The sequence below is a fragment of the Terrapene carolina genome, unplaced genomic scaffold (assembly GCF_002925995.2).
Source record: "Terrapene carolina triunguis isolate 2854851 unplaced genomic scaffold, T_m_triunguis-2.0 Scaffold85, whole genome shotgun sequence".
NCBI classification, from domain to species: Eukaryota; Metazoa; Chordata; order Testudines; family Emydidae; genus Terrapene; species Terrapene triunguis.
In genome coordinates, this window is record NW_020664436.1 from 58,288,845 (window position 1) to 58,311,568 (window position 22,724).

The 22,724-nt window shown below is 40.2% G+C and overlaps 1 protein-coding gene across 2 annotated transcripts in view; it reads right to left on the reverse strand.

Annotated features, from left to right (window-relative positions):
* Positions 1-1,859: 1,859 nt before the first annotated feature.
* NKAIN2 (sodium/potassium transporting ATPase interacting 2) overlaps positions 1,860-22,724 on the reverse strand; it is a 745,702-nt gene continuing 724,837 nt past the window's right edge. Inside the window, exons 6-8 of one of the 2 annotated variants that reach the window (XM_026649836.1) lie at positions 12,904-12,985; positions 10,009-10,152; positions 1,860-4,951 (exon numbers count right to left, since the gene is read on the reverse strand). In XM_026649836.1, the coding sequence (XP_026505621.1) occupies positions 4,942-4,951; positions 10,009-10,152; positions 12,904-12,985 (236 nt within the window). In that variant the 3' untranslated portion in view covers positions 1,860-4,941. The remainder of the gene's footprint in view (positions 4,952-10,008; positions 10,153-12,903; positions 12,986-22,724) is intronic. The other variant, XM_026649837.1, reaches the window with a different exon arrangement.

Consider the following 22,724-nt stretch of genomic DNA (forward strand, 5'->3'; position numbering starts at 1 on the left):
AGAGCGTTTCCCGTCGATGCAGCGCAGTGAAGACACCACAGTAAGTCCACTTAAGCTACGTCGACTCCAGCTACGTTATTCACTGAATTAGCCATGTGGCTAATTGTCATCTAATCTGGCATTAATTGTGTGCCATTGTTCTCCAAGTTACAATACATGCTGATATGATCCATGCTCCACACTATGATGCAACCAAACAGCTGAGAGCACCTGACAGAAGAACAGGAACACTCTTTTGCCATGAACTGATGGCCTCAGTCCAGGTTCAGTCACATTGGTGGTTTCAGTCCAGGGTCTAGTGGACTAACTGGTACTCTTATTGGAAGTCTGAGGATAAGGATAGCCAGCATTCAGTCAGTATGATACCTGTTCTGTGTATAAATAGATTATGTCAGTCTAAAGTGCATTTGTCACAAGAGCTGAATACATTTAAAAGTACATACTCTTTTCTGGAGTGTGTAGCCAGCATCCAATCTACATTATTCTCAAGTTGTAATGGAGCAATTGATACATTGCTGCCTGCAGCATATCTAACCAGCGGTGTTCTTTAATAAAATCTGGTTTAGGCTCAATGTCGATTCAGAGAAGTCCATAATCCATATACAATACAAGGGGGCTGTAATAGTAAGGGAATGACTAGAATACAAACCTGATGAATGCATGAGTCGCCTTCAGCCAGGTTTAAACTCACTACACGTCTTCGCAAGAACAAACTTGTTTTCTGATTAATAAAGTTTAAGAAGAAAAATACAGACAATTCATTCTTTCTGGAAAATAAAAATGGTCCAGGACTTCAGGTTTGATTTTACACTGAATGTTGTATAGCATTCTGAAGGTATATTAAAGGTTGTGTGTGTGAGAGGGGGTGTTTCACTGTTTTTTGCGGGGCGGACGTCAGTATTTAAAAAGATTAAAAGCATCAGCTTCAGAGTTAATAGATAAGCTCCATTTAGATACAACCAGGAATCACCGCGTATAACATTTGTAGTTTATAGTCTGGCCCAACCCCTTCCAAAATGCTACACAATAGCTGAGTACCATAACCAGCATTCTGGGACACAGATCTTATCCTCTCACATGTCTGAAATGTATCATGTACACAGTACCTATGCACAGAACAATAATAATGAAAGGATTAAAATACTCATACAGAAGGCCACTCTTCCTAAGCAATCACCTATCTTAAGAAACCACCCTGAAGTATCCCTAAACATACTGAATAGAATTCCGGGCCACCTTTATTAAGCACGCAGTCTAAAGTAACCAGTTTTTGTGAGTCCCTTGAAGTGGTTGCTTAAGACACGTTTTCATTTTATTGTGTTATTTCACTGTATGGGCAATGAAGCAGCATTTTAAAAAATGAACTGCAGTGGAAAAATCCATATTACATAGCTCCCTCTTAACAAGGATTACTTAATACAGTACTTAGCACTGTTGGTAACTGTAAACCTGTCATAGACTTAAAATTCCTGATGAGTAGACAAAATAAAAAGACATTTTCTAAATGACAATGCGTCTATTTCAGCCAGCCTGGTAAAAGAATCCTTTTAGTGTCAGGAGATAATGAAAATACGTGTTACCTATGACTCAGTTAAAATGATGTCATGACCTGGCACTTTCTTTTCAGCACTGACACATCCATGTATTGCACAGATTAGGATGGGAATCTTGTAAATTTAAATGGAGTCCTCATTCTGTATTGCTGCTCAGCCAGGAACTGTAATTCTAAGTTTCTTGCAAGTTGTGAATAGTAGCAGGGGGCCATGAATAGCTTGGAAACCTATATTTTTTCCATTTTTTAATGCAAATTACACTAGTAAGTAAAAAAAAAATCACTTTTGTTAAAAATACATTCAGAATTAACAAACGCAAAAAAGAAAAAAGACACATTTGGATTGTAACTCTTGCCTTCTGAATATTTAGCTTTATAACAAAAACCCAGCCTAGAAAAATAACATTCTTTACTGGATTTTGAGGCGGATACAGCTGTACAAATCAAAAATGTCATTCCAGATATTCTCACACTACTGTGCTCCAAACTGCTTCCAAAACATCATCCTTTAGTGTAGTAGTCAACAGTCCTGAAAATACTAGTGCTTTCACTGCAACTTAAGCAGGAATATGAATGCCTACTTTATATATGTGTATATATCTCTATATACTTGAGTGTATGTATACATATGTGTGTACATATGCAATATATAAATATACACACATTATTTATAATACTTAGCACTTACATAGTAATTCTAAGCACTGCACAAACATTAATTAATCCTCACAATCACTATGTGAGGTAGTTATTATTATTCACATTTTATAGTTGGGGGAACTGAAACAGAGAGATGTTAAGGACAAACTTTTCTAACTTGGATGCCTAAAGTTAGGCTCCTAAATCCATGCTGAGGCACCTAAATAAATTGCTTGACTTTCAAAGGGCAGAGCACTAATAGCTCCCATTCAATGTGAATTGAAAGTCAATGCAAGACATGACTGCTCATTATCCTTGAAAATCAGGCCACTATTTAGGTGCCTAAATACTTGAGCTGGTCAAAAAAAATGTAAACGAAAAATGCAGTTGTGTTAAAATCAGAATGTTTAATTGGAACAATATTTTTGACAGGAAGAAGTGAAAATGAATTGTTTTGACTTTCTCATTTTGTTTAGACATTTTGATTAGTTTCATCTGGACTTTTATATTTAATTTATATGCATATATAAACATTTAATTTTTAATCAAATATAAAAGTCTAAAGGAAATAAATCAACATGATCAAAACGAAATGATTCAACAGCAACAACTTGTTTCAATGGCCTCAACTTAAAATTTGTCAGATATTTTGTTTTGCAAGAAATTTCAGCTTTTTTTATTCCAAATGAAAAAAGTTTGAACTGTCGGAATTTCCCATAGAATGGAAATTCCATTTCCAGCCAGCTCTACTAAATATAGATTTAGGGGGTCTAAATTTAGGCACCCACATAGGAAATTTTTTGAAGAAGACACCAATTCAGCCAAAGACGTTAAGCATGTTTTTAAGGGATTTGCTGGTCCAGGGCTTAAGTGCCTTGTCTATGGTCACATAGCTTATCAGGAACTCAGGAATTCCTGGCTCTTAGCCCCATGTTCAAGCCACAACATTATGCATCTTCCCTCAATATATGTAGGTGTGTATTATATATACATACATACATACATGCACACATACACACACACATATATAGAAAATCTTACAGAATTAATGTAAGTATAGTTCCTAAACCTGTCTTGTATCTTATTTTTAGTGGGGAATGCTTGTTCCACTGTCATTGTCCAGATTTATTGTTTGTGACACATTACATTCATGCATACACAGCGAAGGGCGCCAATTTCTATAGCAATGGATAAGTAGAGTTAGTGCACAGGGCAACAGTACCTATAAGCCACAGAGACTGTGAAGGTTTGGCAAGCTAGGAAAAGAGTCGCTTTGTGACGACTTGCACCTTTCCAAGCACTGAACACTCATGCCCTCAAGCACACGTGGCTGTCAGGTATGTGTGGCAGGTGTGTGCATTTGTCTGGGCGGTTTCTGAACAAAGAAGGAATGACAATTCAAGTTCCTGAAAAGCCTGAGCAAAATCTTTTTTTTTCTAATGAAAGCTGCCTAAGTGCTTGAAAATACAGATCAAATTCAGAACAAAACAAATGTTCCTATGAGTTCAGAATATGTCATAAACACATTGACCTACTAGTAAAATCCCCAAAGGCATCTTGTTGCCAACTACATAACAGCACAGTTTTTTTCAGCCACAATTTTACAGGAAGATAAAATACACATTCTAACACACAACGAATCCCCAAATATACCACAAAAAGTTCTCCAATATTTCACCAATGCAGCTAGTCCCTCCCCACTCTACGCCAATCAAAACAAACAAAAGAAGTTAGATTCCCTTCCGGTGCAATTAGAAAAAAGAATGCTCACTTCCATAGGATTTTCAATTGAAATTAGATATAAAAGAGTAAACATAGCTAATACATATTCAGTTGGCCTCTGTTGCTAGAAATCTGCAGATGTCTCTGTAGTTAGTAAAAGACATATTTAGAGTTAGTTATAAAAGCACCTACAGTGTGATAAATAAAAACAGTGGGGTTATGAAACACTGTTGTTTATTTCCAGTAGGTTCAGTTATTGGTTTAATGAGGGATTCCCTTTACCCCTTTCCCAACCCCAGAGATCTATTTCTCTTTTAAGCATTATAAACTGTTTGTTTTCTTGACCATTGTGAAGGCTCATTAGTAAAGCACTTTTCTGATAGCTGGCAGTTTTCGTACGTGATCACTCTGGAGCTGCTGAGCAACAGAGCCTTATTCCCTGACACGAAAAAAAATCTTTCAGAATTAACAGCAGCAGGTTGAATCTAAAGGAAGTCGCTTCAGTAAGCCTGCACTGAGTTTCTCTGATGTGCAACTTAGTTGGGTTAAGGCAAGTATGTACTTGTACAGCCTTTAGGGCAAACAACTTGCTGTCTATTGGCTTCTGTTACAAGGTCATCATGGTATTTTTTAAATATTATAATGACTAAGGAGACTTGGTGCAAGTGGTCTCAGAAAGAACTGAATTGGATGAAATCATTTCATAACTCAGATAAGTAGGAATGAAGGTAGTAAACACAGGTAATAGCCAGCAGATGGCACCAATGCTTCTCCTTTTGAACCTTCCAAAGGCCTGGCAGTTGTTTTTGTATATTCAGGAAATCCAAGAAGGGGGTAATGTGCATCTCTGTCTGTACTTGTTGGAAAGTGAGGTCGAATGCACCTTTTGTTTCTCTGTCTCAGTATATGCTCATTCTTTTTTTTTTTAAACACAAAGGTTGTTTTTTTGCTGTTTGTAGAACACAGGGGGCCATCCTGAAACAAGTTTTTTGAAAGGTCCTTCAGCCCCCACACAGAAGTCACCTTGTTCATTTTGACCTAAAAGAGAGACAAGGGAAAAAAAGATATTTGTAACCAACTAACAGATGGATTGATGCATCACCTCCCTTCACTTCAGGTACCCACTAGACTGCAAACATGTGCAACTAGCCTTTCCAAAACAACCTCCTGGAAACAGAGATCACTTCCTCTGCCTTAATACCCCATTTGTATGGTCAGACAGATTGCATACGTGTGTGCACAGAAAGAAAGGACAGGCAAGTGATTTGCTCAAATAATCTCTAGCATCTTTTAAAATATTATCAAGGTATTTGATGCAGGTTCTCAAAACCTTGATTCTGGGTAGGAGCAGTATTTAATTATGTAATCCTCTGAGGCTGCTGACCATGTGTAACCTGGAGGATGACCTGAACAATAGTAATCCAGCAAAATGCAGATGCCTTTAGGAAAAAAAAAATGGTTTGGTACATAGAACAGAATGGCTGAAAAGCAGCTGCATAGTTAAGTCACCTGTGGCTACCTCAGCAAAGTAATTGTGCAAGGTTTTAGCTGCACAGCTCCTGCTGACTTTAGTAAGAGTCCTATGGCTAAACTTGTATTGGTACCAGTTGCTATACAGGTGTTCAATGGTAGTTTACTTGAGTGAAACTTTGCTCGTATTGTTTAAATTACTCAAATTTAAGTCCTATTTAAGGTATTTCAGCTGAAAGAGACAATCATATCATATCATATTCATATCACTGTGACGAATTGGGCATTATGATGCCTGCTACACATCCGGGGCCCTATTCTGCTGATTAGACCTATGCCTTGCTTACATCTGCTCTTCAGACAATGTGAATGGCAAAATGGCACAATGTACTTTAGTTCTTTGATCTAATGTATGTGAAATTAGTATTCAGTCACCCGGATATGTAGCTGCAGCATTAGGCTCGGAGACCAATACAGGCAGAGTGATTATGCAATTTCAGCAGGCAGAGGAAATTGGAAACAGAGAAGGAGGCCAAACAAACTAGAGATGGACCAAACCGGGTCACTGGATCCAAACCTCTTCATTCTTTGGGGACATTTGGATCCCTGATCTGAATTTCAGAGCTCAGGTCCCTCCATAAAATAAACTGCATGTAACCAAAAAGCAAAGCCTACAAATATTTCTGTGTAGCATATACATGACAGACAACTCAAAGGCTCACAGACCTAATAGAATGACAAGGAAATCTTTACTCAAGGAACAATTTCTCCAGTGCATTAGGCTTCAGCATCAGACAGGGTTTTTTTTTTGTTTCATCTCTTCTTTTCTAGAACAAACATGTTTATTGTGAACAACATAGGGAAAATCTCTTTCTATTTACTTTCTATTTGCATTTCCCGCCCTCCGACGTTCTCCCAGGGCAATGATCACACAGTGCAGAACCATGTTCCAAAACTCAAAGTATTTTTTTTAGGGCTGTCAAGCGATTAAAAAAATTAATCGTGATTAATCGCACTGTTAAACAATATTAGAATACCATTTATTTAAATATTTTTGAATGTTTTCTACATTTTCAAATATATTGATTTCAATTACAACACACAATACAAAGTGTACAGTGCTCACTGTATATTTATTTTTGATTACAAGTATTTACACTGTAAAAAAACAAAAGAAATAGTATTTTGCAATTCACCTAATACTAGTACTGGAGTGCAATCTCTTTATCATGAAAGTTAAACTTACAAATGTAGAATTATGTACAAAAAAACTGCATTCAAAAATAAAACAATGTAAAATTTTAGAGCCTGCAGTCCACTCAGTCCTACTTCTTGTTCAGCTAATCGCTCAGACGAACAAGTTTGTTTACATTTGCAGGAGATAATGTTGCCTGCTTCTTGTTTACAAAGTCACTTGAAAGTGAGAACAGGTGTTCTCATGGCACTGTTGTAGCCAGCATCTCAAGATATTTACATGCCAGATGCACTAAAGACTCATATGTCCCTTCGTGCTTCAACCATCATTCCAGGGGACATGTGTCCATGCTGATGATGGGTTCTGCTCAATAACAATCCAAAGCAGTGCGGACTGACGCATGTTCATTTTCATTATGAGTCAGATGCCACCAGCAGAAGGTTGATTTTCTTTTTTGGTGGTTTGGTTTCTGTAGTTTCTGCATTGGAGTGATGTTCTTTTCAGGGCCGGCTCCAGGCACCAGGCACCCAAGCACATGCTTGGGGCGGCACCTGGTAAGGGGCGGCGGGGGGGAGCGCGGCGCGGCATTCCGCGGGGGGGGGAGGCGCTCCGGCGCGCGGCGCCCGGCGGGGGGGGGGGGGGGGGGCCGGCGTGGGGGGGGGTTCCAGCGGCGCTCGGCGCGGGAGGGGCGGGCTCCGGCGCGCGGCGCTCGGCGGGGGGGGCGGCGCTCTGGGAGGGGGGTTCCGGCGGCGCTCGGCGGTGGGGCTCGGGGGGGCGGCGCTTTTTTTTGCTGCTTGGGGCAGCAAAAAAGCTAGAGCCGGCCCTGGTTCTTTTAAGACTTCTGAAAGCATGCTCCACACCTCGTCCCTCTCAGATTTTGGAAAACACTTAGATTCTTAAACCTTGGGTCGAGTGTTGTAGCTATCTTTAGAAATCTCACATTGGTACCTTCTTTGCATTTTGTGAAGTCTGCAGTGAAAGTCTTCTTAAAATGAACAACATGTGCTGGGTCATCATCCAAGACTGCTATAACATGAAATATATGGAAGAATGCGGGTAAAACAGAGCAAGGGACATACAATTCTCCCCCAAGGAGTTCAGTCACAAATGTAATTAACGCATTATTTTTGTAAGAAGCATCATCAGCATGGAACCATGTCCTCTGGAATCGTGGCCGAAGCATGAAGGGGCATACGAATGTTTAGCATATCTGACACGTAAATACCTTGCAATACCAGCTATAAAAGTGCCATGCAAATGCCTGTTCTCACTTTCTGGTGACATTGTAAATAAGAAGAGGGTAGCATTGTCTCCTGTAAATGTAAACAAACTTGTTTGTCTTAGCGATTAGCTGAACAAGAAGTAGGACTGAATGGACTTGTAGGCGCTGAAGTTTTACATTGTTTTGTTTTGGAGTGCAGTTATGTAACAAAAAAAATCTACATTTGTAAGTTGCACTTTCATGGCAAAGAGATTGCACTACAGTACTTGTACGAGGTGAATTGAAAATTACTATTTCTTTGAAATCAAAAATAATATACACTTTGATTTCAATTTCAACACAATAAAATATACACCTCTACCTCGATATAACGCTGTCCTCGGGAGCCAAAAAATCTTACCGCGTTATAGGTGAAACCGCATTATATCAAACTTGCTTTGATCCACCGGAGTGCGCAGCCCCACCCCCCTGGAGCACTGCTTTACCGCGTTATAGCCAAATTCGTGTTATAGCAAGTCGTGTTATATCGGGGTAGAGGTGTATATGAAAATGTAGAAAAACATCCAAAATATTTAATAAATTTCAATTGGTATTCTATTGTTTAACAGTGCGATTAAAACTGCAATTAATCACGATTAATTTTTTTAATCGTGATGAATTTTTTTGAGTTAATCGCGTGAGTTAACTGCGATTAATCGACAGCCCTAATTTTTTTTGGATTTCACTGGCACTAATTCCAGTGCCACCGAGCAACTCCTAGTGTGCAGTTTGCCTTCCATGCCAGTTCTTCCATTTTTGGACTATTCATTTCCCTCGTCTTATCATGCAAAGCCTGTGAGCACACTACTGTCCTATTGTCTGAAAGTGGGCACTGGCATCTTCAACACAGAATGCCATGAAGCTGCTTTGTGGGGTATCAGCTGTGTTAGCCTGGGAATGATGTACACCTCTACCCCGATATAACGCGACCCGATATAACACGAACTCAGATATAATGCGGGAAAGTAGCGCTGCGCGCTCCGGCAGATCAAAGCAAGTTCGATATAACGCAGTTTCACCTATAACGTGGTAAGATTTTTTGGCTCCCGAGGACAGCATTATATCGGGGTAGAGGTGTATATGGACACCAGCTCTGTTTGGTTCTATTTAGACTGCATGTTTTCGGGCAGCTTTTATAGCCTATTTCTATGGTCAGACAGTTTGTAAATGAGTATGACTAGGAAGGAAGGAAAGGAAAATGATTTGTACACAACTGCCTGTGTTTTGAGTCTTGTGCAGTGCGGAGCACATTGCTGGCATTTAAATAATAAACATAATAGATATTTAGAATACAAATAAAAATTCAGGTTGATGGAATTCTCCCATCATAATCCACAAAATCAATCAGTTCCTGTGAACAACTTGCTGGTGAAGGCTAACAAATACCTTGGAACTGCACAGATGTAACTAAGACTTGTGAGGTTTCCTTATATGATCAAAAATGTTAAATATGTGGGAATGAATCTCTGCACTCATTATCGAAATCCGTGCTGTAATCCACAATTCAACAAGCTTTATGAGCACCACACAGGAGCAGCCATACTCAGATTAGATCCCTGAACATTTATATTGTCAGAGAAGAAAGTATGTCCTCCTTTGCTTTTGCACAGTACCTAACACAATTGTACCCCCACCCTGATTGGAGCCAATAGATGCTACTACAACATAAATAACAAACAAATATCTGCCTCTGATATCTAGTACTACAGAGGAAGGCCACCTCTCTTCTCTCTCTGCATAGACACAATGGTGCATATCCTCAGGTCCTGTTGAGCTGCATTCAGTGCAAGAATGGAGAAAGGAGACTGCATAGGTGGCTTTAAGTCACCTTTATGCGCCCTTTATGCCTGGCATAAATTAAAGCAGCCTTAAAGATGCTTTAATTTTGGTCAGGCTGTCCATAGCTCCAAGGGTTTATTTCAGCAGCCTGGGAGCACTGCATGTAGGAATGCCCAAACCATACTCCCTCTCTACTAGGAATCTTCCTTGCAACTGGAGGCCAGGAAGGTGGATGGTGTCGGAGTTTCTAAGGCAGCTCTGCACAACCTGAAGATTTCCTCAAAATGGATTAATCTAGTCCAATGTATTTAGCTAATTCCTGCAAGTGATGAAATTATACATACTTTGAAGAGTGGGATTTGATTAACCATATATGTCCAGAAAACATACCGCCTTGTGCTGTGATCCTGGAAGATTTCAGAAACTAAGCAGCACTGGGATGGATAGGGGACCTCCAAGGAAGTGCTCAATGCTGCTGGAAGTGGTGTTGCTGATTCAATAGGTGGTGCTCTTTCCTCTAGTTCAGTGCTGAGCCTAGAACCCAACATGGTGTTAAGGGGAACTGTGATGTTTTCATATAAGTTACAAAATTTAGGTCTTGATCACTTGTGGTCAATAATGAGCCCATGGTTTGTGCATGATTTCAGTTTAGGCAAGGGGAATGTAATTGCCCAAGTCAGAATTTGATCTGCATAGTAATCCTCACTGGCAAACCACATTCTGAGTTGAGCAATTACTTTCAGGCTATCTAAATTCTCCCCTGCAGTTTAAACTGAACTCACTATTCTTTTTCATGTTTCTTCCTGCACCGTTGTGTCGTGTTTCTGTGCACTGTTAAACAGCTGCTACATTCCAACCCAGAGATGGTTGTATTTCGCTGACAGCATATTTAGCAATATGTGCATATCCTTTACCTACTTCACAGGGGTCCTGAGGGGTGTTGATTGTTTGTAAAACAAAGAAATCTTCTTGGCCACACACAGTAGTGTGAAGTCTAGCTATTTTAAAATTACTTTTCCTTTGAATCCTATGGGGTTAATATTGCTGTTCTCCAGTAGACAAGAGCCATGGGGAAACAAAAGATACAAATAACGCTTTAAAGCAACCTAATGTAGTCTTCTGTTATCATTTCAGGGATGCGATTTCCACTAAGTATTATCTTAAAAAGTGCTACGAGCAAGTCAAACTGCAATTTGATTAAACTGAAATTTGAATTTGTCACTCCACTATCTAATGATCTGCTCACGTTAACAGAGCTGAAGGCAAGGCATTGCTCCAGGATACACGTGTGTGTGCTCCTGGCCTGCCTCTGCAGTATGCAGTATAAGGCTGTTGCCACATGCTGTCAAAGATGGTTAAACATTGCAGGTAGAAATTCTATAGAACCTTGATCAAATACTGTACGGTGAGAGGGAAACATTACATGTCTTTGTTTGACTGTCACTGGGACATGACAATATGCCTTCTCTGGGTTTATTGGAAACAACATCAACTTACATACTGATTTCTGTCTTTTAGTACAAAGAAATCACCTACATTCTAGCAAGAAAGCAGTACTGCCATAAAACAGAATTCAGTTTTAAAGGTTCATCATATCTTTCTTTGTCTCAGCTACATGTTTTAAAATTTATATTGGCTTCTCTTTTCTATAGCTCCAGTGTTCCTTCCACTCAGTGTTAGCAGGCTCTGTAAATGCAATCACTACTCTTGAAGAAGAAACATTGAGAGCATAAAGAGAATGGGATAATATCTCAGCTAGAGGGCTCCATATGTTGATGACAATGTATAGTACACTGAGAAAGAAATAGGATTAGAATTGTTCTAAGTACCCATGAGCCACACAGAGTACAAGGAAGGAAATAACATTTTCTAAATGTACAACATGATGCCCAAAGTGCAGGTGAAAAATCTTTATTTGAGCACATACAGATGGGAAGCTGAAGCTGGGCTGGAATGGGAGCTATGCACTATTGTAATTTAAGTCTGTTAAAATCCCCCCAGAAACTAGCATGCTTCACAAAGAGCCAAGTTCTGAGCATCCTACCAGTATGAGGTCCACAACCAGTAATTAAAGAAGTAAATACCAGACCCACATAAATAATAATGGCTGCTCGTTCATCAGCAGATTTCCTTTTAAAAAAGTAATTACAAGATTTAGTTAAATGTTTCCATTACAGTTTGAATGGGTACTAGGGTTGAATTGATGTTGCCTAGTTATGTTTAGTTCTCTCCTTCAGTACAAATGATTGGAAGAGAAAAGAAACAAAGGAAATGATGCCCTCTTGCAAGTCATCACATGCCATACTTTCACCTAATGAGCTTGTGATATTAAACAAAACCCCAAAGTTACACCTTTGCACTGCAGTGAGGCAAGATTCACCTGGGCAGTAATGAATCTGTGACTTGCTTTCTGCTTGGCACTAGTACAGGTGATGTTTGTAAATCATTGCCATGTTGGAGTCTAAGGATGAGCAAGGACTTCAGTGTAAATCTGCTCCAGTCTTTTGCTTTTGCTGACATTTTCTTTTCCACTCAACCCCAAAATGTATCAGCTTGTATTTCTAGGCAGTGGAGGGAACTGTCACTCGCACAGTATAGTCAAAATATACCATCCTAGTTAAACTGATTTCAAAAGCAACATGCCAGTAAAATAAAGAAAACAGAAGTGAGGAGAGCAAAGAAAGTAGAGGGACACTTCAAAGAATAGATGCTCTAATGAGAGAAATGCTAACTATGTTTGCTGCATAATATGTTTCTAAACCTCTGATAAACTTAGCTAAAATCACCAGGCCAAATCCTTAGTCAGATTTTACTCAGGACTTGTCTACACATATAGCACTGCACTGGTGCACTGTAGCACTTAGTGAAGATGCTACCTACACCAGCAGGAGAGCTTCTCCCATTGGCGTAGTTAATCCACCTCCCTGAGAGGTGGTAGCTATGTCGACGGGAGAAACCCTCCCGCCGACACAGCACTGTCTACACCAGGAGTTTGTTGTAGACTGTAGTATAGACCAAGTCTCAGTCTGCCTGAGGGAGGGTTAGTAAAATCCATGTCAGGACATCAGTCTTATTAAAACAAATATGACACATGGTATCCCACCACAAGAAATCATTATGTTGCAAAGAAGGATAATGTTAGTGGTTAAGTGCAGAACTTGAATTCAGTCTATCAAGAAAGGCTTCTGCCTATCCTGAATTTTTAAGACACGTAATCTTTCAGTTTAATAATCCTTTAATATCTGCCTAGCACTCCATAGAATATCTCAGAAGTTAAGTACTTACATATACATGGGCTGTAGCTGTAAATGAGATGTCTTCTGTGGGCCTTGATAGCCGTAAGAGTCAAATCCACCTATGAAATCAACTGGAAGAGGGGAAAATTGCTTTCATTAGCAACATCTTTTCAGAAGAGATAGGCACTATCATTCAAGAACAAACTTCCACACAGATTACTTTGGACAGACCCCCTAATAATCTATCTACTAAAATTAGAGTGACTAATTGTATAGCGGGGGGGGGGGGGAAATGGGGGAGGAGAGGCAGTGTCTTCAGAGACAGACAATGAGGGATTTATAAAATCCATCTACACCAGAGAGAATTATGCATCACTTTTTTCTCAAGCAGACCACCTTATTGGAGTATAAAATTACATTTTATCTGGATATTACAAATGCTGCAAACCATTTATTTATTGGCATGGATGCAATGCAACTGACTGTGATTATTGTATCAAGCTCGCTGACATACTCTGGTTCAGTGTTCTAGCAGAGAAAGCATATTGATCCTATTCTGTTTGAGAGACAGAAGTTGCTCTGATTCCCTGCTTTGACATTTGGGTTGAAATGCAGAGACAGAGACTTAGAACAATTTATCTGAGCATTGGAGATGGGACTTCACAGATCTAAGGATACTCCAAATACAGTGGAGGTCTATGAGTGGGGGCTATTTTCCAACTCACACCACTGCTTACCCATGTTTATTTATTTTATATCATTTCTAGGACAGTCACATCCGAGTCAGAGACTCCCAGTTTCCCATACTCAACCGCTTTCTTTTAAATGGTGAAATATGAGGTCTTTGTGTCTTACTTAACTGTAGCCCTCATATATATTTGGATGCTATCTCCATGAAATATTCTAACCTACATATTGTACACTAAAGCACCATAAATAACTGCATCTACTTCAACAGGAGAGATTGAGAGATACCCACCCCAGAATAGTTTATAGCCTGGTGATTAGACCCTGCTCCAGAGTGGGGATTTGAACCTGCGTCTCCCACATCCAGGGTGAGTGCCCTAACCATTGGGCTATTAGGTAAAAAGGGGGCACTTCCCATCATTGTCATTTTGTTAATGGAGCCTAAATCCTCTTGTGACTCTAGCCTGAAAAATCAGAGAGATTTGACATTTAGATGAACTATTTTGGCATTTCCAATTTTTTTCGTTTCAATTGAAACAATTCATCAAAATCTACATGAATTCATGACCCAAATAAATTTCAGCTGAAAAATTTCACCTAGCTCTAGTGGACACCACTTTGATGTTACTTAGCAAGAGAGACGGCAAAGCTGCAAAGTTCAGATCTGGAACTGTATTTCCCCTAAGTACTGGGATGTCCTTGAGCAAACTGTGATTCTGAAGGTATCTGTATGCACCAGAAAGTAGCAAATTACTCTCTAATATAGGAAAGTCCCTTCTGATATGAATGCAATAATAAAATTAGAGTTCACATGTCATTCCTTTTATAATTCACAAATCTGTATTTGAGATCTTTCATAGTGGACAACTTAAATACTGCATCTCACAACACATCATTACAAAGAGCTTTCACTCTAGGATAAACACTAACATATAATCATACTTAAACATACACATATCCACTTTCCCAAAACTCTAAACTATCCTTTTCGTAGGGCCGCGGTTCGCCGTTCCAGGCCGATGGGGGCTGCGGGAAGTGGCAGTCAGCATAGCCCTTGGCCCACGTCGCTTCCCACAGCCCCCATTGGCCTGGAACGGCGAACCGCGGCCAGTGGGAGCTGCGATTGGCCCAAACCTGCGGATGCTGCAGGTAAACAAACCGTCCCATCCTGCCAGCAGATTTCTCTGACGAGCCATGTGCCAAAGGTTGCCGATCCCTGGTCTAGCCCAGTGTATCTAAAAGATCACCTAAAGCGCTGGAAAAAGGCCCTCGTCGACAACTTTGCTCCTCTGGCACAATGGTGCTTTCATCCATAAGGGTAAAGCTCATCTGTACAAGAGACAGAAGTTTCTTGGGGGTTTGTCCAAGACAGTGGAATGAACTCCCCCAAGAACTAAGGACCATCTCAAACCTCACCACCTTCCACTTCAAGAGCAAGGCAAACTTCTTCATTTTGCCTTCTCCAACATAAACACATAATAGTATGTACATTAAAAAACAAATCAAAGCAACAACTTCCTCCCCCACGCCAACACCCAAATCCCTATCAAAACAAAACAGTCCACTGCATTCACAATTCTTCTTTTGGTGAGAGGATGAGAGAGAGGATGAACTACATGCCACAGATGTTAGTTGCATTGTTTAATGCACTTAGATACTATGGTGATGGGGGTAGAATAAGAAGCAGTATAGACTAGAACGTAAGGCAGATCGTGCCAAACCAACCTGATCTCCTTCTTTGAGAAAGTAACAGATTTTTTAGATAAAGGAAATGCGGTGGATCTAATATACCTCGATTTCAGTAAAGCGTTTGATACGGTACCGCATGAGGAATTATTGGTTAAATTGGAAAAGCTGGGGATCGATATGAAAATCCAGAGGTGGATAAAGAACTGGTTAAAGGGGAGACTGCAGCGGGTCGTACTGAAAGGTGAACTGTCAGGTTGGAGGGAGGTTACCAGTGGAGTTCCTCAAGGTTCAGTTTTAGGTCCGATTTTATTTAATCTATTTATTACTGACCTCGGAACCGAATGTAGAAGTGGGCTGATAAAGTTTGCGGATGACACAAAGTTGGGAGGTATTGCTAATTCGGAGAAGGATCAGGATATCCTGCAGGGAGACTTGGATGACCTTGTAAACTGGAGTAATAGTAATAGGATGAAATTTAATAGTGAGAAGTGTAAGGTGATGCATTTAGGGATGACTAACAAGAACTTTAGTTATAAGCTGGGGACGCATCGGTTGGAAGTAACGGAGGAGGAGAAGGACCTCGGAGTCCTGGTTGATCGCAGGATGACTATGAGTCGGCAATGTGACGTGGCCGTGAAAAAAGCTAATGCGGTCTTGGGATGCATTAGGCGAGGTATTTCTAGTAGGGATAAGGAGGTGCTGCTTCCGTTATACAAGGCACTGGTGAGACCTCATTTGGAGTACTGTGTGCAGTTCTGGTCTCCCATGTTTAAAAAGGATGAACTCAAACTGGAACGGGTACAGAGAAGGGCCACTAGGATGATCCGAGGAATGGAAAACCTGTCGTATGAAAGGAGACTCGAGGAGCTCGGTTTGTTTACCCTAACCAAAAAGAGGCTGAGGGGGGATATGATTGCTCTCTTTAAATATATCAGAGGGATAAATAACAGGGAGGGAGAGGAATTATTTCAACTTAGTACTAATGTGGACACGAGAACAAATGGATATAAACTGGCCGTCGGGAAGTTTAGGCTTGAAATTAGACGACGGTTTCTAACCGTCAGAGGGGTGAAGTTCTGGAACAGCCTTCCGAGGGAAACAGTGGGGGCGAAAGACCTCTCTGGCTTTAAGATTAAGCTTGATAAGTTTATGGAGGGGATGGTTTGATGGGATAACATGATTTTAGTCAATAGGTCAATAACTTGCCATCGCTGCTAATTAGTATCAATGGTCAATGTGGGTCTGGCTGGAGAATCTTACCCACATGCTCGGGGTTTTGCTGATCGCCATATTTGGGGTCAGGAAGGAATTTTCCTCCAGGGTAGATTGGCAGAGGCCCTGGAGGTTTTTCGCCTTCCTCCGCAGCATGGGGCAGGGGTCGCTTGCTAGAGGATTCTCTGCGACTTGAAGTCTTTAAATCATGATTTGGGGACTTCAACAGCTGAGTCAAGGGAGAGAATTATTCCACGAGTGGGTGGGTCAGCTTTTGTGGCCTGCATCATGCGGGAGGTCAGACTAGATGATCATAATGGTCCCTTCTGACCTTAAAGTCTATGAGTCTATGAGTCCCACTGAAATTAAAGGGACTACTTATTCAGTGAGGTGCTATTCAGCATGAGCAGAGCTAGCCCCATCTGGTCCATAATTAAGTCCATTTGTACTGCAAAAAGGAGTGACAAAGACTATAACTAAATGGATTTTAGTGTGGATTACAGAGCTCTATGTTCACACTGCCCGGTCTTCTATTCTAGCCCCTCCAATTTATATATAGTGCCCCTTATGTACATGTGACTTCCTACTTACACCTGTTAAGGCACACATCTGCACTTCCCTTACATCAGCTCCGTATACTGCAGCCATTCACTTGGTACACTACAAATGAGGTTCCTAGATGCAGCCCTTGCACAGTGAATATATTCCTCCTCCTGGAGTATACAGTCACAATGCTAACTTTGTGACATAATTATTTCCATGGGAAGAGACACGTGTAATAAACACAGGATTGAGATTTAAGGAGGACATGAATGAGCTCTTATTCAAACACAGATACATTCAAAGATAAGGGTGACACAGGCCTTTGCTGGTATGTCCTGTAGTGAATTGCTTTTTGTATAAATGTTCTCTTTTTCAGCCTTCACCTTCTGAACAAAGAATTCAGAAAACAAGCTGTCTGGGCTAGATTGTCCACTGTTATAAATCAGCATAGCTCCTCTGGCTTCAACAGATCTATGCCAATTTAAGTCAGCTGAGGGGATCTGTCCCTCTATATAGTATGTGTGTGTTTTCAGATGTATGTTGTAGCATAAAGTTGTACCCTGTAAGTAATGACAAAATGACTCTGTCACAGGCAGGGATGCTTTGTTTTGAAGCCACAAGAAGAAATATCTTGAGGGAGTTTCTAGGATCTTTCCCAGAAAGCTAAACCAAAATGTTCAGAAACAAATTCCCAGCAATAAAAGGAGATGGTGTGGGCTCAGGAAAAAAATGTGTGCCTATTATCTCTGCATGGCAGTGTGTCTCTGTCTTTTGCTTTGTTGCACAAAGGAAACTCAGTGTGTAAACAGGCCAGATTACAAAGTGATTTAAACAAGATGGGCCTATAGAGACAGCTCTGTTTTAAGCAGACAGTGCAGGCTCCCCACTTGTATATCCAGATGACAGTAGGGGAGAGAATATGATTGTGACCTTGTTAAAGGGATACAATGGGTCCTTACGTACAACAACAGTGCTGCAAGTGAACTAGGAATGGTGGGTAATATGTTATTAACTCTAATGCAGAGAATGCCTATAATTTCTTTGCAGCACATTTTCTTCATCGTGGCAGCATCTCAGATAGCTCTGCAAAGCCTGTGGTGCCCAGACTGTGCTAAAAGCTCCCTATGGATTTTGAGTTAGTTCCTCAAAGTATGCAAAATGCTGCCCTTTCTGCTGGGCATTTTATCCTGGCTGTGCCTGAAAGGTCACTAAAAGTGTCATACTACAGATACACTCCTGGCAGCAGTAACATGAGATGAATAAAATAAGCCTCATTAGCTGAATCATTACAGATGTTTCAATTCCTAACCATATCCATCAAACACATTTTTGCCTACTATATTTTACTTTTATCTTGTATATCATCATTACCAAACTCAGGTCTTTAATCATGTTTTGCCTTCATAAACACACACACACAATCCTACTCACATACCATATCAACAGATGAGATATACTGAGAGGCTTGCCTGAAATCTGGTAATGGAACATTTAACAATGAATAGCTCACTTTCATTTGTGAGTCTGAATCTCTTTCTTGCCTTGTTGATACTAACCTGCTCCTTGGTTTTAAGGTCAGGTTTACAAAAGCACCATAAACTCTTTCTACGACATAACTGGGGAAGTCATGTAATTAAAATTGGTTATGACTCAAAATAATGGACATATTTTCTATTAATACACCCACTAAAGACCTGATCTTGCAATCCTGGCACATAGTCAAAACTCCCATTGAAGTCAATAGGGGCTTTGAATTTGTCTCAGTCTGTAAGGATGGGATCGTAAGTCTGAATTCAGTATTCAACTTCAGTTGTTGGACATTTGTTGGTGTGCAAAGAGCTTGTTAAGCTGGGATGTGTATATCTGAACAGAAGGGGCCCCGTTTATATAAAAGAGTGAGGAGTTTCTACCAAGACCAGCAGGGAGGAACAAAGACATAATCAGATAGAGAAGTAGGCAGGAAATAATGTGGTATAATGTAGCAAAATGATGTCCATGCAGAAAAAAGGGAAGAATATTAAAAGAAAACTCAGGTGACCGGACATCCCCCTCCAGCAAATAATACAAATGGCTTCAGTAGAGCTATGGCAATTTATACCAGCTTAGGATCTGACCCAAGAAGTTTAACAAGCACAGTTAGGAGCAGGAGCCTATAGAAATAACACTGACATTATGTCAAGTATCAGAGGGGTAGCCGTGTTAGTCTGAATGTGTAAAAAGCAACAGAGGGTCCTGTGGCACCTTTAAGACTAACAGAATTATTGAGAGCATAAGTTTTCGTGGGTAAGAACCTCACTTCTTGCATCTGAAGAAGTGAGGTTCTTACCCACGAAAGCTTATGCTCCCAATACTTCTGTTAGTCTTAAAGGTGCCACAGGACCCTCTGTTACTGACATTATGGCGTTCATCAAATTTAGTAGGGGCGTAAAATTCAGTACAGATTAAATATGAAAGGATACAGACCCTTGAGAGGAGGAGCGGGGACGAGTGGGGTGGGAAATAGCCATACATGTTAAAAAAAATCATTCTTATCAAAACAAAATATTCCACTGTACACACAATTCTGCCCCTGGAGAGAAGCTGCGAGAGAATGGACCACACATGACAAATGTCAGTCACGTTACTCAATGGACTAGGGGAAGGCTCTCAGCTACCATGGTGATGAGGGTGGTATAAGAACCTATCTGGACTAGACTAGAATACCGGATGTAATTAAGAGCTGTGCAAAAATGCTGAATTTTACAAATCTTGACACGATTTAGAAATGATTAATGGCGTGAAATTAGGGCCAATTTTATTAAATTTGAAATTAAAGCAGAAAACCAGAAGTCTGGCTTAAAAAAAAAAAAGAAAATCTATAAGCTAGGAGGAAGAGCTTCATGCTCTTGCAGGCTACCATTGCCATCTGGCCTCCTGCTAAGCTGTCTTGTGATGGCATGATACTCACTGCCTGCCAAACCTACCCTAGCCTTTACCCTTTGTATGCTGTGAGCATGGCTGTTACGCACTGTTCAGCAGATAGGCAGAGGTTTGCTCTAATACAAATCTTCAAAAAAGTTTTCTTACAATGATAATCGAATGCCATAGGCTTTGTCTTGTGGATATAGCAATTAAAACCCACAGAAGAGGATAGCAGAAAGGTGGCAGGGACAAAGAGCATATCTGCCAGTTTGTGAAGCTGTGCCATTACCAGTGAGACATTATAGCAAAAGATTGAAACTACATAAGAGTTCCAAAGTGTTAGCAGAAGGAAATCCTCTAGCCATATTTCTCTGCTCTGGTTTTGATGTGCTCTCATAATTGCAATTTCATTCCCTTTCACAGCAATGGAAACTGTTCTTTGGCAGTCCCTTCTGGTAGCTCATGAATTTCCAGGTTTTCCAGCAGATCCTTATACCACTTAATTTGTTGTTTGAGACAATTCCCTGCGGGGCCCTCTCTGAGCCCTGCTGATAGCCCTGGCCAGCTCTTCCCTCACTCCATCTGGTATAAGCTAAAATCAGCAAAATCAGATTGTCAGAATTTTGTGTTATCACATCCCAATCAAGCTCCTTCCTCCATTCTGTTAAATGTCTCCACTCCCACTAAAATAATTTTAAAAATATATTTTATGTTTTCTCTTTAAGTATATCTCAGACAGGCCTGGGCCTTCCAGAACAATTTCCATTTGCTCTCCAATTTTTGTGCATGTGAACATTTCCAAAGTGTCCTTGAGATATTTTTAAATTGATAAAATGTTTCTAAATTAGCTAAGGATTCCATAAGTTTTGCTCAGTGCCATCTAGAGGTAATGCAGGTTAAATAGGATCATCAGGGCACTCATAAAAGGAATTCTTAGGCGCAATTTGCTATAGGCCATCTCATCACAAGGGCTAAGCTGGTGATAAGGAAAGAGCAGACTGGGGCCATGCTACCACAATTATTATTTATTATTTGTATTATTGTAGAAACTAGGAGCCCCAGTCCTGGCCCAGGGCTCCATTGTGCTAGGCACTGTATAAACATGGAACAAAAAAAGACAGTCCCTGCCCCAAAGATCTTACAATCTAAATATAAGCCAAGAGACAAGAGATGGATAAAGCCACACGGGAGAGTAACAATATTGGTCAGCATGATGGGCTGTGGTCTCTGCACATCAATAGAGTAACAGATGTCAAGTTTTTTGTAGGCCTAACTGCAGAGGAGAGTTTTAAGAAGGGTTTAGAAGGAGGATAACGTGTTAATTTTGTGGATATTTATGGGAAGTGCTTCCCAAGTGTGAGAGGCAGCAGGCAGAAATCACAAAGGTGGAAAATGAAGGCTGGCATCATGGGACAATCGGAGCAGGAACTGACATATCAATAGCAAATGAGAAATGATACAATACAAATAAATAAGCATAATAAGCATAACAAAGAGGAGAACTGGGCCCTGAATGTGTGAAGACTAACGAGGCAAGGTTAATGAAGAGCCATCCAAAAATTTAAAAGGAAAAGGCAAAAGTAATAAGAAATACGGAAACCTTTAGGGGATGAAATACTAATAGACTAGAGAAAATGTAGCACAAAGATATGTGTCAGATAGGTCTAGGAACACCCAGGACACTACAAAAAATCCAGTTTGACTCCTACAATGGGGAAAACACTAAATTGGATGGAATACAAGAATGCCAGACTGTGCAAGTGAGCAGACACACCTTGAAAAGTACAGCTCAATAGCTTTGGACCCCCAAACAAGGGATTTTGGAGTTTAGCTGTTCATATCAAACCTGCTTTAAAGAGTGCCAGACAAATGAGTGACAATGCTTTTCAGTTGAACTTGTTGGGAGCAATATTGACAAACTATACATTGCATTGAGTTAATCATATATGTGCATTCTCAGTAGGTAGTCCAGTCAATGTAGACACAACTCAAAGTCTCTTTAAACACAGCAGTTTGAATTAAGACTAGATGTCAAACTATTTGCTATTAGAGAAATACTGTACAGCGTCCAGTATGATGTAAATCTGTATATGATGAATGGTTAACCTGAGTGTCTAGTCAGAACTACAAAACTCCTTTGTTACTAACCCATTTCTGTTACGGACTTGATAAAGTTGTGCAGGGCATTATTATCTTGATCTCGTGTCTTGAGTTTCTCCTCCAAGGACAATTACATCTGAGAGTAGCAGAGTAAGATTTTTGAAAGGGTTTGGGTGTAAAATTCATCTCTCCTTATAGAAAAGAGATTAACTTTGCATGCTCCCTGCATCTTTTCCAGTGCAATTTGCTTCTAAGGTGGCTTTTTATACTAGTGGAATCAATATAATATTTTAAGCAGCCTTATTTAAAAACACTTTTAATTTAATAAGATTCAGCACTGGATGATGAATGAAAAAAATACAATAATGTAAGGCAGATACATCCCCTTGGCTACTGTGATTCATTGATTTTATTAAACAGTATTCCATCGTGATGAGCCACCAAAATGGAAATGTTACTTCCTTCAAGCACTAATGTTATGTTATTTAGATATTTTTGAAACTCGAGCTTGACAATCCCCATAGGAGGCAGTGAGGGATGTGGGGGGAGGGGCAGGCAAGACAGTGAGGAAGAAGGGAAATTAACATCTATGAAGCCAGAGACAGCACCATGTTCCCCCCACATTATTTTATTTATTTATATATTTTGTTTCATACCACATCCCAGTCTCTTAGGGACTCCTTTAACATCACCTTCATTAGTTATGAAGGCAGCAATCCATAGCCAATTTTCCTTTCA